We start from the raw sequence: 17,083 nt of genomic DNA, 5'->3' as shown, positions 1-17,083 counted from the left end.
CTGCTGCTGAAACCCTCATCCATGCCTTTGTTACCTCTAGACTTGACTATTCTAACGCACCCTGGCTGGCCTCCCACATTCTACCCTCTGTAAACCTGAGGGCATCCAAAACTCTGCTGCCCGTGTCCTAACTCGCACCAAGTCCCGCTCACCCATTACCCCTATGCTCGCTGACCTACTTTGGCTCCCAGTTAAGCAATGCTTCAATTTTAAAATTCTCATCCTTGTTTTCAGATCTCTCCATGGCCTCGCCCCTCCCAACTCTGTAATCTCCTCCATCCCTACAACCCCTTGAGATGTCTGCATTCCTCTAATTTTGGTCTCTTGAGCATCCCCAATTTTAATCGCTCCACCATTGGTGGCCGTGCCTTCAACTGCCTTGGCCCTAAGCTCTGGAATTCACTCCGTAAACCTCTCTACCTCTCTTTCCTCCTTTAAGACGCTCCTTAAAACCTATCTCTTTTCGGATCTACTTTCTCCTTATGTGGCTCGGTGTCAAATGTTATTTTATAACACTCCTGTGAAGTGCCTTGGGACATTTTACTACGTTAAAGGTGCTATATAAATGCAAGTTGTTGTTGTTGGGTTATTGTGATGTTGGGGTTTTTTAATATTGGTGTATTGTAATATAGGGGTATTGTGAAATTGGAATATTGTAATATTGAGGTATTGGAATATTGAGATATTGCAATATTTGGGGTTTGTGATGTTGGGGTTTGTGATGTCGAGGTTTTTAGGTTGCTTTGATTTTATTCTGACATCAAAAATAATTAGTGGAAATGGAATTTCATGTAATCTTAGATCTCCTTTCAGTGTATTATTAATGCGATCAGTCATCTCATGATGCAATGTAGTTTCTTGTAATCGGGAGTTAGATGTCTCTTTCATCAACTCTGAAACTGGAATGACTTGAATCACAAAGTAAACTTGCATGGCAAGGACAGCTGGCCTCGTAGATCCTCGCTCAGTTAAACCATTTGCTCATTTTATTTTATGATGACTAGCAGTGATGATCAAAAGCATTATGGAAATAGATTCTGGGCCGGGGTCAAGCAGGGCTGTGTCATCGCGCAATGCTCTTCTCGATCTTCCTTGCTGCAATGCTCCATCTCACGCTCAACAAACTCCCCGCTGGAGTGGAACTAACCTATAGAACCAATGGAAACCTGTTCAACCTTCGTCGCCTCCAGGATAGATCCAAGGTCGTCCCATCCTGTCATCGAACTACAGTACGCGGACGCGCTTGCGTCTGCGCACATTCAGAGGCCGAACTCCAAGCCATCGTCAACATTTTCACCAAGACGTACGAAAGCATGGGCCTTACACTAAACATCCATAAAACAAAGGTTCTCCACCAACCTGACCCCACCTCACAGCACTGCCCCCTGGTCATCAAAATCCACAGCGCGACCTTGGACAATGTGGGCCATTTGCCATACCTCGGGAGCCTACTATCGGCAAGCGCAGACATCGACGACGAGGTCCAACACTGCCTCTAGTGTGCCAGCGCAGCCTTCGGTCACCTGAGGAAGAGAGTGTTTGAAGACCAGGACCTCAAATCTGGCACCAAACTTATGGTCTACAGGGCTGTAGTGATACCTGCCCTCCTATATGGCTCAGAAACGTGGACCATATGCAGTAGACACCTCAAAGCACTGGAGAAGTACTACCAGCGCTGCCTCTGCAAGATCCTTCAAATCCACTGGGAGGATAGACGCACCAACATCAGTGTTCTCGATCAAGCCAACATCCCCAGCATCGAAGCACTGATCACACTCAACCAGCTCTGTTGGGCGGGCCACATTGTCCGTATGCCCGACACGAGACTCCCAAAGCAAGCGTTTTATTTGGAACTCCTACACAGCAAGCGAGCCGAAGGTGGGCAGAGGAAACATTTCAAGGACACCCTCAAAACCTTCTTGATAAAGTGCAACATCCCCACCGGCACCTCGGAATCTCTGGCCCAAGACTGCCCAAAGTGGAGGAAGAGCATCCGGGAGGGCGCTGAGCACCTCGAGTCTCGTCGCTGAGAGCATGCAGAAACCAAACGCAGACAGCGGAAGGAGGGTGCACAAAATCAGACTACCCACCCACCCTTTCCTTCAACCATTGTCTGTCCCACCTGCAACAGAGACTGTAATTCCCGTATTGGACTATGCAGTTACCTGAGAACTCACTTTTACAGTGGAAGCAAGTCATCTTCGATTGCCTATGATGATGGAAATAGATTTCTAGTTTTTCCAAAATGCTAGTGTGCAAGATAATCTCAATCTATGGGATGTACAGGCTGCTTTAGCAGTTATTCCTGGAGTAGATTCTTAGAGAGCTTCCTTAAGATATAATCCTTAGGGCTAGAAATTGGGTAGCGACCCTTTTGAAGCGATAACATTTTAGGGAGCGCAAAAATATCGGGGGTGGGGGGGCGGTAAAGATTAGATTCTGCTGGGAACTTCCGCTTTCGCGCTCCAAGAAGTGGAGCACTAAATCAAGCACTACCACTTATCTTAGAGCGCTAACGTGAGTGAGAGGGGCGGTATCGGCAGAGCACTGCGCAATGTTCGGGGCAGCGCTGCTGTCTTCACAAAATTTTTCCCTCCCTTAATGGGAAAGGCCAATGCTGCATTCAATGAACCTTCAGGCTGTGTCTGTTGGGCCACGGCACCTGCGCTATGTGCATAGCAGCCCCAAGCACTCGAAGGGAATGCAAGGTTGAGCAATTGCGGGGGCAAAAGAAAGCAGGAGGCACCAGAATGGGGACATAAATAAATTTTGCCCTACCTGACCACCACTGCCTTTAACTATCACTCCCCAAGTGGGCAGCCAAAGTGCCAATGCCTCCTGCAGCTGCTGTTGTTGATGCCCGGCGATGCTGCAGGGGGCAGGAGTGAATATTACATTCGGTCGGTAACGGGGCGTTGCGCAGCGGATGACAGCACGATCTACACAAGAGATCGAGGCGGTAGGTATTAGCGCCAGCTCCAAACCACCAGGAAGTTCGTGGTGACTTTGCTGCGCCTAGCCGATAACCACTTAGCGTCCCGTTACCCCCGCCTCCACCCCCCACCCTTGGCGATAATGGGAGGCGCAAACCAATCCAAATACTCTCCCTTTGTGTTTTTAAAGGGTTTAGTTTGATGGTTTTATGCTTAAAATGTTGCCCTTGTAAAGGTACATGACAATTATTAATCTATCATATTATAGAAACAATGGTGTGAGACAGTACTCACTTTCTATCACATTTCCTGTGTCAAGCTTTAGTGTCATATTTTTTGATTCACTCAATTTTCATTTTTAAAAGTGGCTAAGGAATACAACCAAATGTACAAATAAAGCAAAGCAGAACCTCAACAACCTGCTCACTTCATTTTTCAAAATCATTTTGGTTGCAACCAATCGGAACCCAGCTACTACAAAACTGAACAAAAGCTATCAATTAAATAAAAAAGAAACTGAGCCAAGCAAATCACTGAAAATTATTAGTCTAACATTTTTTCCCCCCAGCATGCCAAATAAAAAATACAATTTAAAACCTAATTAGTATTTAAAAGCTTGCAAAAATATTTTAATTTACCCATAAAATTTCCCAACTTTTGTTAAGTTTTTCCCTCTGAGGCCTAGCCTCTTCTAAAGAGGCCTAGGACTCAAGTTTGTGACCCACCCCAAACTGTTGTAAACTGTTGCTGTCCGATGGTGTCCTGCTGCTGGCGCACATTGACCTTTGCGAGTCTATAATGGCCCATACAGTCTTCATTCCTCATCGCTACCTACACATTCTTTATTCCTGTTCCCAGCTCGTCTGCACTGAGTAAATACAGTATAAAACTGTTTAATGATAAAAAACAGTTTTATGCCAGTAATGGGTCTGAAGGGGCTTGAGAATGGGTCAGGAGCTTAAGGAAAAAGGGCAGAAATGAGTCGGAGAATGAGACTGCATGCTCAAGACAGGGTGGTAGTGGTTTGAGACAGTATTTGTTGGCCTGTTTCTCCCCAGTGCTGCCAGACTCTAGGTTCAGCTCTCCCAGTGTTGACATGTGTGTTCTGTCTCTAGACCCTGCAGAGATACCTGTACGTTGAGCATCCTCCCAGATGGTGTGTGCTGGCAACAAATTTCTTCCACCAGCAGTACGGCCTCAATTACGACACGCAGTTCCTGTTTATAAATCTGGGAGGCGTCCGGGCCTCCGTACGGGGGCTGCCTGTATTTTACCAGAAACAGGGTCGCCTCCAAGTGCAGTTCTCCTCTGTCTGGAGTGGCGGCTGTTCTTTGGGAGCCGCTGCTCAGGAATCCATATCTCCACGACCGCGGTTTTAGGTAGCAGGCAGATGAGAGGGTTATGTTTGGCAAGGTGACCAGGGCCAGGGACCTACTAGATGGCGGAGGAGCAGGTTGGATAGCACCTAAAGAGCTGGCACAGCGCCTATCCTGGGCCGACGTCTGGCTCATGGCTAATACCATCGAATCGCTAAAAATGGCACTGGGCCCTGACTCCACTAGGTGCATTGAGGAGGCTCAAGTACGTGGGGCAATGCCATCCGAACTGACCCCTGTCCGGATGGAATTCCTCATCAGCATCAAGCCCCGAACCTCCCTCGGAAGCCGGCGCCTCACAACTTGAAATGCCTCCAAAAAAATCCCATCCGTGCCTTTCAGTTCTACGCGGAGGGGATTCCTGTATGGGCTGTTCTTGCACACCCTCCATTTTGCCATCCTCGTCTGCCGTCCAGACACGCCATGGCACACCATCTTGCCATCCGGTGGAGGCGGGGGCCCCCAATGGAGTGCTCTCTATGCAGGAGTCCTCCTTTTATTTATTGGGGACTTGGCCTGGAGGGTGTTGCACAGGGCAGTTCCGTGCAATAAGTTTTTAAGTCGATTCATGGACTCCCAGACTGCCTGCAATTTCTGCGATCTAGAAGAGTCCGTGTTCCATGTTTATATCCAATGTATGAGGTTGCAGCCCCTATTCCATTATTTCAAGGGGCTGCTCCTCGATTTTTGTCTGCACTTCAGTCCCACCCTCCTTATCGGAGGGGAGCAGGTAGGTCATAGGGCTTCATCGTAGGACTGCTCCTGGGCCTGGCCAAGGTGGCCATTAACCGATCCAGGCAGCGGGCGATCAAGAGGGTGGTTCAGCCCAACTGCCTGCCTCTCTTCTGGGGCTATGTTCACGCCAGGGTGTCCCTGGAGATGGAGCACGCGGTGTCCACAGGTACGCTCGCGGCCTTCCGCGAGAGGTGGGCACCGGAGGGACTGGAGTGCATCATCACCCCCGGCAACCAAATTTTAATTTGATTTAAGTTTCCCTTAAAGTTTTATTTGGAAAGTTGTGGGTTCTAGTGCCCTTGCCAAAAGGGGGCATTTGATTTTATGTTCTACTTAAAATAGTTGTAGAGCTGTTGAGTTGGGAGTGGCTTAGCCAGTCACATAATGTTCACAAGACTCAATAAAACCCCAGCCAGTTGGGTTCAGGGGTTCCACAATGAGGTAGGTGGTTGTGAGCCTGGTGGATGAACTGGTAATGTGTAGTGTGATTGTTAAACCTTGCTAGTAAACCAACCAGTTCTTAATAGCAATGTATTGCTATGAATTCTTAAGCAAAGAACCCATGAAACAAATACATTACAGTTTGCATGAATGAGAAAGATCTGATTCCAATGATTCAACATAAATTTTGAAAAGTAGTCAATGTGCAAAGAAGCAGAGATAGCATTAAACAAGTACTTCTCAGGTCAAGTGCTTTGCTTGGAATTGTCCTATAGTCCTGTCGCTGGAGTTGCTGTTCGAGTCCTCTGCTAAGCGATTTATTTGTTATTGGATCAAGAAGGTAGATCTTTAAGCAGCTTGAGGCAATTTGATGTAGGTCATATCTCATGGGTGATTATCTCCGGACTGAACCATAAATCTGTTCCCAGAATCCATTGAGAAATTACCTTCTGAGCAACGTAGCAATGGCAAGCTGCAGCAAGCCACTTTGTTAAAGCATCACAGCTAAATTACCTTTAAAATTTTCAACCTGTCAAAGTATTTTCTAAAATATTTGCCACATAAAGGAAATGCTATATTTGAATGTGATTATGAGAGAGTGATAGAGTAGACCATTGCAATTAAAAGCCATTGTATGGTTTATCATTAACAGTGATAGCTATTGTAGGGTTTATCAATAATAGCGATAGCTTTTGTAGGATTTATCAATAGTAATGATGGCTAATGTAGGCTTGAATATAGAAATATTTGGAGGGAAGCCTCAGCTGAATTAATTCATGTTTCATGATTTTACACGAAGCCTGAGGTATTTCTTTGATTACTAAGTTAAGGGCTATTAGTTTCGAGTTCATAAATGAAAAGTCCCAAAAATGCATCTCAACATGTGCCGTTGATCTTGTCAAAATCTGCAGGGTCAGGGGGAAGTCTCTTAATGTTCTTACCATTGGCAGACACCAGACACTCACAGCACCTCTGGATCGACCATCATTGTAGCATGACTAGAAATGTCAGCGTAAGGCTGGGGCCTTTTCCCTCCCCACTCTGAGGCAAGGTTTAGTTGCCCCCAGCTGGGGCACTTTAAAAATTAAGAAAAATGTATTTCCTGTCCATTCTTCAGGGCTTTAGGCCACAATTCCTGTCTGGCCTGCCATGTGGCCCCCACATCGGCCGCTGGGTCTGCCAGTAGACTGAGTGAGGTGTATCGGTGCTGACCACATGCTGGATCTTAATGAATGACTTGGGGCATGGGAACGCTGATGTTTGGACTTCCTGCACCTGCCCAGGGCAGAGGTCTTGTAAGGGGTGACCAAAGACTCCAGATCCAAAAGGCCATCCTGGGAACTTTGATGCAAGGCTAGTTCTTGGCATATCAAGGTCCCAGCCTGGTTTCCAGTTGTTCTGGCAGACTCCTGCCTAAGTTAAAACAGGAGTCCGCTGGATTTTGTTTAATAGCCAGAATGTGAATAACAAAATATGAGGCTCCACTCAATACTAAAACTTTTTATCAATACCTCAACTTCAACATGGAGTTAAAGATTGTAGGACTCAGTTCAACAAAACCCTTAAGCTTAAACTAGTGTCTTTTTTTTGTTCATTATTTAGCCTTCGCAGTTTGAGGGATAGGAGGTCTCAGTCATGGAATGTTTGCACCCAGTGCCAATTTCCCACATCGGGTGTAAAATTGGCCAGCCATAATGTGAAGCTCCCTCTAATTGTGCCAATGGTGTGCTTTAAGTGAAACTGAGAATAATATCCCCATTAAAAACTTCCCACTGCTCTTTTTGATGTGAGACCGCCAAGTGCTGTAGAATTATAAGTAGTTTTGAGTTGTAGATTTACGCCCAATAGGAACCAATTTGAGATTACTCGCACACATTTCACATAACCTGTTGCAGACAGCAGAGGGAGATGAGTTTCATCCACTCTGTTTTACCGACATTCAAATTCAGGTGCCGGAGTTGAAAGGGCAATGAACCCAGAGGTGGAAATTCGGCTTGAGGCTAATTAGGGCGCTAATGGAGGCAGGACGATAAATTTTGTGCCGGGAAATGGTTTGCGTCCGCAGCCACAAAATTCACCAGCTGGGCTCCGAGTCTGGAGCGGAGTGCTAAGGGAGGCATTCCACACCTCTTTTAGGGCGCTAGGCTGGCTGAGCAACTGAAAATCCCGAGCCTCGGAGCATCCTAAGAGAAGCTTCCTTGGAAGAAAAAAAAATTGTCAAAAAAACACAAAAAACATTCCCAATGCCTTGCTCACCCCACATAAACATAAATAAAAAAAAACAATCACACTTACCTGATGTATTCATTCCTTCCCTCACAGCCGCCGGGACAGTTCTGACCGCCTGCTTTTTCAGGCGGTCCCACTGGGGCGCTATGGGGCGCAACAGGGTCGGCGCCAAACAAAACTCCTTGCGATGTCGAAACCAGGGGCGTTGCACACCGGCTCGGCGCTCCTTGGCGGTACCCGTCAGCACCGCCGGCACCAGCACACTGAATGCGCCGAGCAGCGCTCGCGGGTCCCAACCCCTTTAGCACCCCTGTTCTGACCCTTTCCAGGGGCACTAAGCTAACGAATTTCCACCCCAATATCTTTCAAATGTGACTGAATTCAATATTTAGTACTTTTTATTCTACTATAACTTAAATCTTGTAACAATTTAAGAAAATAAGCATGCAGCAATAGTTTTATATTGTATCTAAGGTGCCAGGAAATGTTCCTACTCAGTGGATAACCTGAGGGTTGGAAATAATCTTACAGCACAGAAGGAGGCCATTCAGTTCATCGTGACTGTGCCAGTTCTTTTAAAGAGCTCGCCAATTAGTCCCACTGCTTGCTCTTTCCCATAGCCCTACAAAATATTCCTTTTCAAGTATATATCCAATTTTCTTTTCAAAGTTACTAATCTAAGTTTGCTTTCACCACCATTTCAGGCAATGCATTCCAAATCATAATTCATTACATAATTTTTTTTCTCTCATCTCTCCTCCAGTTCTTTTGCCAATGATTTTAAATCTGTGTCCTCTGGTTACTGACCGCCCACCACTGGAAACAGTTTCTCCTTATTTACTTTATTAAAACCCTTCTGCCATATGCTAGGTATTACTGTAGCTATAATCAGTATTTAAACAAAATATTTTATTTTCCACCAAATGCAAATTAAGTTATGTGGCTGTAGCTTAAATTTAGCAGCCTTGCCAAACACTGTGCACAGTTATTACTTTCTCAACCTCTTGGTTCAGGGCCAGCTCATGTCAATCACTCTTTAAATCATCATCATCATAGGCAGTCTCTCGGAATCAAGGAAGACTTGCTTCCACTCCTAAAGTGAGTTCTTTGGTGGCTGAACAGTCCAATACGAGACCACAGACCCTGTCACAGGTGGGGCAGACATTCGTTGGGGGAAGTGGGGGGGTGGGACTGATTTGCCGCACGCTCTTTCTGCTGCCTGCACCTGACCTCTTCACGCTCGCGGCGTTGAGACTCGAGGTGCTCAGCGCTCTCCCGGATGCACTTTCTCCACCTAGGGCGGTCTTCGGCCAGGGACTCCCAGGTGTCAGTGGTGAGGTCGCACTTTACCAGGGAGACTTTGAGGGTGTCCTTGTAACGTTTCTGCTGCCCACCTTTGGCTCGTTTGCCGTGAAGGAGCTCCGAGTAGAGCACTTGCTTTGGGAGTCTCGTGTCTGGCATGCGAACTATGTGCCCTGCCCAGCGAAGCTGATCGAGTGTGGTCAGTGCTCAGTGCTTCAATGCTGGGGATGTTAGCCTGGGCTGGAGGCGTCTGTCCTCCCAGGGGATTTGCAGGATCTTGCGGAGACATCGTTGGTGATATACCTCCAGCGACTTGAGGTGTCATCTGTACATTGTCCATGCCACTAATCCATACAGGAGGGTGGGTATTACTATAGCCCTGTAGACCATGAGCTTGGTGGTACATTTGAGGGCCTGGTCTTCGAACACTCTTTCCCTCAGGATGCCCCCAAAGGTTTGTCAACTCTTTAAATAAGGAGCTTTGGGGACACATAAACATCCAAATACATGATAGAGTCTTCTGTGAGGATGAATCACAGCACCTCAGTACATGATGACAGTACCAGGTGTTGCAGGTTTTATAACTGAATTCTCACAGTGTCTTAAAAATAAATTACGAGGACTTGTGACAGTGTCAGGAACCTCACAAATGTGGAATCCATTTAATATTTGAACAAGTTGCTGCTTAAAGAGTCTAGAAGGGAAAACATTGCTAATTCAGATCCAACCTCTGAGTCTGCTTGTATGTGTCCCTACCCACACAATGGCAGAAATATAGGCCCCAAGTTTCCACACGATAAAAAACGGGCGCCCCTCCGAGCTGGGCGCCCATTTTTCGCGCCGTAAACGGCGCCGGAAAAAAAAAGCGCGATTCTGGAGCGCCCTGCAGCTCCATGTCTGCTTGGCACGGCGCCCAGGGGGGGCGGAGTCTACCACTCGCGCCAATTTTGTAAGTGGGAAGGGGCGGGTACCATTTAAATTAGTTTTTTCCTGCCGGCAACCCTGCGCGTGCGCGTTGGAGCGTTCGCGCACGCGCAGTGTGAAGGAAACATTGGCACTCGGCCATTTTTGTAGTTCTTTGTAGCTGTTTAATTTTTGAACATTTTTTAATAAAAGCACATTGCCATCAGCACATCAGCACTGAGGCTTCTTGCAGCAGTGAGAAGGCTGCAGGAAGCATCAGAAAGTTGAGGCAGTCATTTCCCTCCCCCCCCCCCCCCCCCCGCCCGCCATCGGGAACGGCTTCCTCCTCCCCCCCCTCGCAGGAACGAACGGCTTCCTCCTCCCCGCCTCCCCCCCCCCCCACCGTCGCGGGAACGAACGGCTGCCTCCTTCCCCTCCCACCGCGGGAGCGAACGGCTGCCTCCTTCCCTCCCCCCCCCCCCCCCGCGGGAACGAACGGCTGCCTCAACTTGTGAGGCTTCCTGCAGCATTCTCCCTGGCTGAAGCACTTTCACACAGGTAGGAAGATGGTTTATTTAACCTTTTCTTTGCTTATAAATTTTTATTCAGGTTGGATTTATTTGTATAATATTTGTATAAGTATAAATAAGGATTTATTATAGAATTGAATGACTTCCCTTCCCCCCCCCCTCCCCCGCCCACCTCGTTCTGGACACCTAATTTGTAACCTGCGCCTGATTTTTTAATGTGTAGAACAGGTTTTTTCAGTTCTACAAAAATCTTCACTTGCTCCATTCTAAGTTAGTTTGGAGTACGTTTTCACTGTGGAAACTTTGAAATCAGGCGTCAGTGGCCGGACACGCCTCCTTTTGAAGAAAAAATTCTGTTCCAAAGTGAAACTGTTCTAACTGACTAGAACTGCAGAAAAAAAAATGTGGAGAATTGCGATTTCTAAGATAGTCCGTTCTCCATCAGTTGCTCCTAAAAATCAGGCGCAAATCATGTGGAAACTCGGGCCCATAGTATTGCCCAGGTGGAATGGCGTAAAAATACATTTATCTGTACCAAAAAGGGACGTAAATCTCAAAGCAGACAAATGTTTGATTTTTTTTTTGTGAATATATGAAAAACTTAAAAATGTTAAAATTCAGCATGGTACATTTTGTAGGTTACCTTTGGGGACAATTACATACCTATTTATCTATCACGTGTTTAAAACATATTCCTTCTGAGACCACAATTTTAGATCATTGTCAATTGATGGGGAGAGCAACATGGGATTTTGACTATACATATGGTTACTGTTACTGTACAGATGAAACATAGAAACATAGAAAATAGGTGCAGGAGTAGGCCATTCGGCCCTTCGAGTCTGTCAGGAGCATTTCTGAGACTAACTGGCATTAGCTCTAAAGCAGTTGCCAGCCCTTTCTTTTTCAATAGCAACTTATACCTAGATAATTTCTTTAACACAGTCAACAAAGTGTAGGAATAGGATATGGAGAGCTAGTGCTCTGCATAAATTGGAGTTTGTGCAGGTTAGAGCTAAGGAGTGGGAGGGCTAGAGAATTCACCCTGGGGGTTGATTTTAACTGTTTCCCACCGGGTGGGAGATGGGCATGGGCAGATCAGACACCCATTTTATACCACCCTCCAGTCTCCTTCAAGAAAAATCGGGTCAGAGTCTGACCTGCTAGTGTCCATTTCTCAGTAGGTGAAAAACAGTTCAAAGCAACCCCCCAAAGTTGAGGAAGTCACCAATGGGCTGGTGCAGGGTTACAGGTGGCTGATATTGCAGAAGTGGCAATAGGCTATCTTGGTAAAAGTTTGGGTGTGGGGGTTGAAGCTGGGGCCAGGGTTGAGCTCCAATCAATCTTTTGTAAGCGAGGGTTGAAAGGTTGGGATTAACATTCTTAAGTTTAACACGATAACCCTTGAGGTCAGGGAGAAATGTTACAGATCTCTATCTTGGACTAATGGGCTAGGTGGCTTTTCCTGATTCCATACTTTCTTGTGTTCCTCCCTAATTTACCTCCATTGTGCTGTTAGATGTGCCTGGTAAATATCGAATTTGTAATTATGTAAGCAGATTCAAGACAACTAACTTGAATAGACTAAAATTACAAAAGGAGCTTTTGAGACCAAGCTTTTGAGTAATGTTTATTTTCATGTAAGGGCTGGTCTTTAAATTGATGGCAGCCTGCCCAGCGAAATCATCGAGGGCTGAATGTAAACAGTAAGGCTGTCAGTAATTAAGTAGCAATATAGAATTATTTACACATTGGTGATATTGGATTAACTCTATCAAGTAATGGAAATTAGATTTAAGGGCTGATTTTGTGAGGCATCAATCTCTGCACCAGGCTCTGATTCTGCACCGTAATTCCCAATATGTGCTCGCGTCACGAGTGGCTCGGTGTTGAAGGCATTCACTTTGCTGAACCGCAAGGATGATGAGACGTCCTGTTTCAAATCTCAGAACATGAAATGTTAACTGCAGCCAAAGAAGTCGAGCTTCCCCACTTTATATTCAGAGCAAGATATAGCCTTAATTGAAATAACATAATATATTTTCCCTGTGTTAGTGACAAAACTGACTACCTTAACATTTACAAAGATCTTGGTCATTTGGTGGAATCTGTTTTGTGCTAAATGCTGAAATCTATCATTAGCAAAGCTGGTTTCTGGTATGCTTTAATTAATGTTTTCTGTCTGGCATTCTCATTGGTGAAATATGCAATTCAGTTGAAATGTGAATGTTGATCCTTTATTTCACTTGATATATATTTTTCAAAATGAAATATCCAGTTTAGGAAAGGGCTATTCACAATTGTAATCATGCTCTGAAAGGTATTTTGGAGGGAGCAGGAAGAAACAAATTAAAATATAAATTCTAAATAAACCCAGCTTTTATAATAGACTATTGCAAAGTGGTAGGTAAAGAATTACTCTTCATGCTCGGGGGAAAATGACAACGGTTCTGGATGGTCCTATTCGGCAGTAATTTATTTGAGCGTTCGTACTGAACTGCTTTCATTCTTTCTCAGGCTTTTGAAATAAAACAGGAGGGTGGAATAACAGCAAAAATGAACTCAATCTGGCAAAAGATCACAAAGCCTTTACAGCCAAAAGTTGGACTGTTGATCCAGACAAGCAAGCACCTCTCGCACCCTTTCACCAGAGACAAGATCCATTTGTAAGTAGTTCTCACAAAAATGCATCATTTTGGAATGCACATAATTTAAATAAGATTTGTTATTACTAACTTTTAGAGGTTCTGATGTAACATCAAAGGTTAGAGGAACGCAAGAGAAGGACAATTGCAGTGGCCAAACGATCCTGGAATTTATCAGCAAAATCTATAGTTCATAATTTGTTTTAAATATCAGCTGCCATAAGAAAATAATTATCAGCATATTCTGGACTTTGTGGGGTTATTAATTGCCTCTGGCTATTAAAAAATGCATTTGTATAAATTGATTGGGCTTCATTTAATCAAAAACAAAATGGCGTTAATTTAATACGTAGAGGATAAAAAAAGAAAGACTTGCATTTTTTTAGTGCCTTTCATGATCACTGGACATCTCAAAGTACTTTACTGCCAATGAAGTAGTTTTTGAGGTGTAAGCACTGTTGTAACTGTTGTAATGTAGGAAACGCAGCAGCCAATTTGCACACAGGAAGCTCCCATAAATAGCAACGTGATAATGACCAGATAATCTGTTTCTAAGCGATGTTGATTGAAGAATAAATATTGGCCAGGACACCAGGGATAACTTCCATGCTCTTCTTCGAAATAGTACCATAGGATCTTTACTGTCCACCTGAGAGGGCAGACGGGACCTCGGTTTAACATCTCATCCAAAAGACGGCAGCTCTGACAGTGCAGTACTCCCTCAGTACTGCACTGGAGTGTCAGCTACATTTTTGTGCTCAGGTCTCTGGAGTGGGACTTGAATCCACAACCTTCTGACTCAGAGGCGAGGGCACTATCCACTGAGCCACAGCTGACACTCTGATAGAATAGAATCATACAATCATAAAGTTTTATAGCACAGAAGGAGATCATTCAGCCCATCATGACTGTGATGCCTCTTGATAGGACTCTCCACTTGGTCCCATTCCTCTCCACATACCTTTTCAAATGTTTTCTTTTTCAAATATTTATTCAATAAAAAATAAGGATAATTATGGGATGAGTATAAAACATGAATTTATGTTCAGTAGTGAAGAGAATTTTATAACTAATGAGATGCAGGTGATTCTTATCATTGAGCTATCCAAGACCACACATACTACAACTCATTGGAGATATTATATTAATGTTTTGAAAAGATGGAATTCTATGATTCTAACTCTTTCAAAAGGTATTGAAAATAAGTTTGATAAATGTTTGAAAGACAAAGGACTGAAAATTCCACTTGGGCTCATGTGTTGCTTGAAGTGTGGTGAGATGGGACAGGTCATTAGAATAAAAGAGGTGTGTGTCTGCTTCACCTGTGATGTTCCCTGGGAATTCCCCATGATAATAACAACAAGAGCTTGCATTATGTAGTGAGGATCAATTTCCACTGGAATTCTACCACTCATCACCGTTTTTCTAGGGATTTCATGGCTCTTCTGCCCAAGTTACACTGGACGAGCCGAGAACCTCGGTGGAAATTCAACCCCTCCCCATCTCCCCGTATCTTTAATGTGCTTATCCAGTTTAACATGAGCAGTTGTTGTTGTTTTAACGATAGTGCAGAAAACATTCCAAGGCACTTTATCGAGGTGAGATGAAAAAAAATATCAGAAATAAAGGAGTGAATAGTGAAACATGGTGTGAGGGCTGGGGGAAAAGTTTGGTTGAAAAGTTTTTTGGTGGAGTGGTGTCGGGGTTTAAGCATGGGGTTCTAGAAAGTATGTCTAAAGATGCTGCTACTAATGAGGGGATGAAGCGAAGGGGAAAGTAAATGCACAAACAATGAGTTATATCTCTATTTTTTACAGGTACAACATAACAAATAAGGAAACCTTTTTCGACAATTCAACCCGGAGTCGAATAGTAAGTCGGACTCAAACTTTATGGAGTAGAGTCACTTTAAACTACTTTGACCATGAAAGCACCTATTGGCATCCCGCCACTAGATTTTGTTGTTGTTTGATTTGAGGCAGCTGCCTGGTATGCCTAAAAACAGTGAGGACCAATATATCAGGACCTCACACTCAGAAATGAGTATAGAAATGAGTATACATTGCACTTGTTTTATGTCCAAAAAACAAGCAGAACACATACCAATTTCTACCCCGTGTCCAACTAACAATTGCTGAATGTGACCCTTTGCCTCATGCCAGGATGATAGATCAGGCCCACCATGTAAATTGAGTCTGAATCCCCCAGTGGTTTCCTGAACTCCTGTGAAAGTTAGTATTGGAAGAATTCCTTTTCTTTCTCATCTGTTCCTGTTCTGCTGGAATTTTATGACTGCTTCTGGTGACTTAGCGAGCAATAATGGATTTTATTTTGGGATGTTTAAGAACAAATTTACTGTAATGGGTAGATAAAAATGGTTCCATAAATACATATTAATTCAGGATTATTAAAATAAATCTAACCACCCCTCCCCTCCCCCCCCCCCAATGTACTGTAAACATCTAAAAAAAAGCTGTGTCTGTCCCCCTTTAAGAGGTCCATTGTACACAGAGCTTATCTTGTATCCATGCTAAGCGGCCTTTGAAAGCAAAATGTGCAATGTAATGCAAACGCTGGGAACTTGCACCAGCTATTCAGTTACATAGCCTTCTGTGCATTCTGTGACCTGAGTGAGGCGATAAGACATATAAGCTTATTTAGAACTCAGTTGCCAGGGGTCCAATAGCAGCTTGTGGTCTCAAGTTGGGACATCCTGCTCTCTCAAAGTAGATGTAGATATAGTTCTAGTTGTGATCTTTGACTATTATTTTATTCCTTACAGGTTTATGAAATTTTAAAACGAACATCCTGTACAAGAGCCAGATATAATATGGGTAAGATCCTTTCACAATCCATTGCGGCATCATTCAGGGTGGTTTTAAAACAATTCTTATGGACATATAAATTTGTCACCTTTTGGAGTGTTGTTTGCTTCAGTCAGATATTGATCATTGATGTTAAAACGTTTTCCTAGCTTTGCTGCTGCAAGAGGAGCTTGGGGAACTATTATGTTAAAAATGTTTCTATTAATTTAAATGTCACTCTCAAAGGGATTAAATTCATAGTACAGCAGATCTGGGAAATGCAGACTAGGATTCCGATGAAGAGTCTGAACCAGGGTGCTTTAGACAATGGAACTTCAGGGACGATTTTAACCCTGCTTGCCCGGCTGAAACCAGACAGTCAGGCAGATGAAATCGGCCGGGAAACTTGCTGTCTACGTCTCACTCCCTTCCTGCAGTATTCAATTCTTACCTGCCCTTCTGAGTGGGCGATAACAAGACCCACTGAAGACCAGCCAGGTTCTTCTTTAAATATGCAGTTCGGTTCCGGTTACATCATTAGGGGCCCCACTGCTATTTTAATGAATGGCTTGAGTGGGAGAGAGGCCCAAAGTGGTATGATTTTGTTCCACTTTCCTTGTGGGGCCAGGAGGAGCAGGTGCGCTCATCTAGCCCCACAAGGAACCTTTAGACCTTCCCTGCCCTGGGTTCCCCTCCTATTCTGATCGCAAGACCCTTCTGAAACAGAAGCAAAAGACCAGAAAAGAGATCAGTAAAAGTGGAGGGCAGAGAAACCCAAGGCAAAAAACAAAACGGGCCAATGTACAGCAAAATTCTAAAGGGTCAAAGTATAATAAAAAGGCAAGCCTGAAAGCTCGGTGCCTCAATGCGAGGTGTATTCGGAACCCAGGAGAGGACTCTGAGCTAGTTAGAGTGGGTGAGAGTGCAGATGAACAGGACCCCAAGAAAGAATGCAAAAGGCAGGAGGCAACAGAGCAGAGTAGCACTGGGGTAAGTGTAAACCACAAGGTGATAGGAAGGGACGATATGTATGAATATAAAGGGGCTGCAGGAGGGGTCAAAACTAAAAATCATGGTTTAAAAACTAGTATTAAAACACTCTACTGAACGCACGCAGCATTCAAAATAAAGTAAATGAGTTGACGGCACAAATCATTACAAATGGGTATGATTTGGTGGCCATTA

At 44.5% G+C, this 17,083-nt stretch overlaps 1 protein-coding gene across 1 annotated transcript in view; it reads left to right on the top strand.

The window, feature by feature from the left end:
- ano2b (anoctamin 2b) overlaps window positions 1–17,083 on the top strand; it is a 131,616-nt gene that overhangs the window by 21,590 nt on the left and 92,943 nt on the right. Inside the window, exons 5-7 of the mRNA XM_070896662.1 lie at window positions 12,967–13,115; window positions 14,912–14,966; window positions 15,877–15,928. Of these exons, the coding sequence (XP_070752763.1) occupies window positions 12,967–13,115; window positions 14,912–14,966; window positions 15,877–15,928 (256 nt within the window). The remainder of the gene's footprint in view (window positions 1–12,966; window positions 13,116–14,911; window positions 14,967–15,876; window positions 15,929–17,083) is intronic.

This window comes from Pristiophorus japonicus, chromosome 13, assembly GCF_044704955.1.
Source record: "Pristiophorus japonicus isolate sPriJap1 chromosome 13, sPriJap1.hap1, whole genome shotgun sequence".
In the NCBI taxonomy this organism is placed as follows: Eukaryota; Metazoa; Chordata; class Chondrichthyes; family Pristiophoridae; genus Pristiophorus; species Pristiophorus japonicus.
Note: the sequence above shows the minus strand (reverse complement) of the source record. Positions and strands in the feature narration are given on the sequence as shown.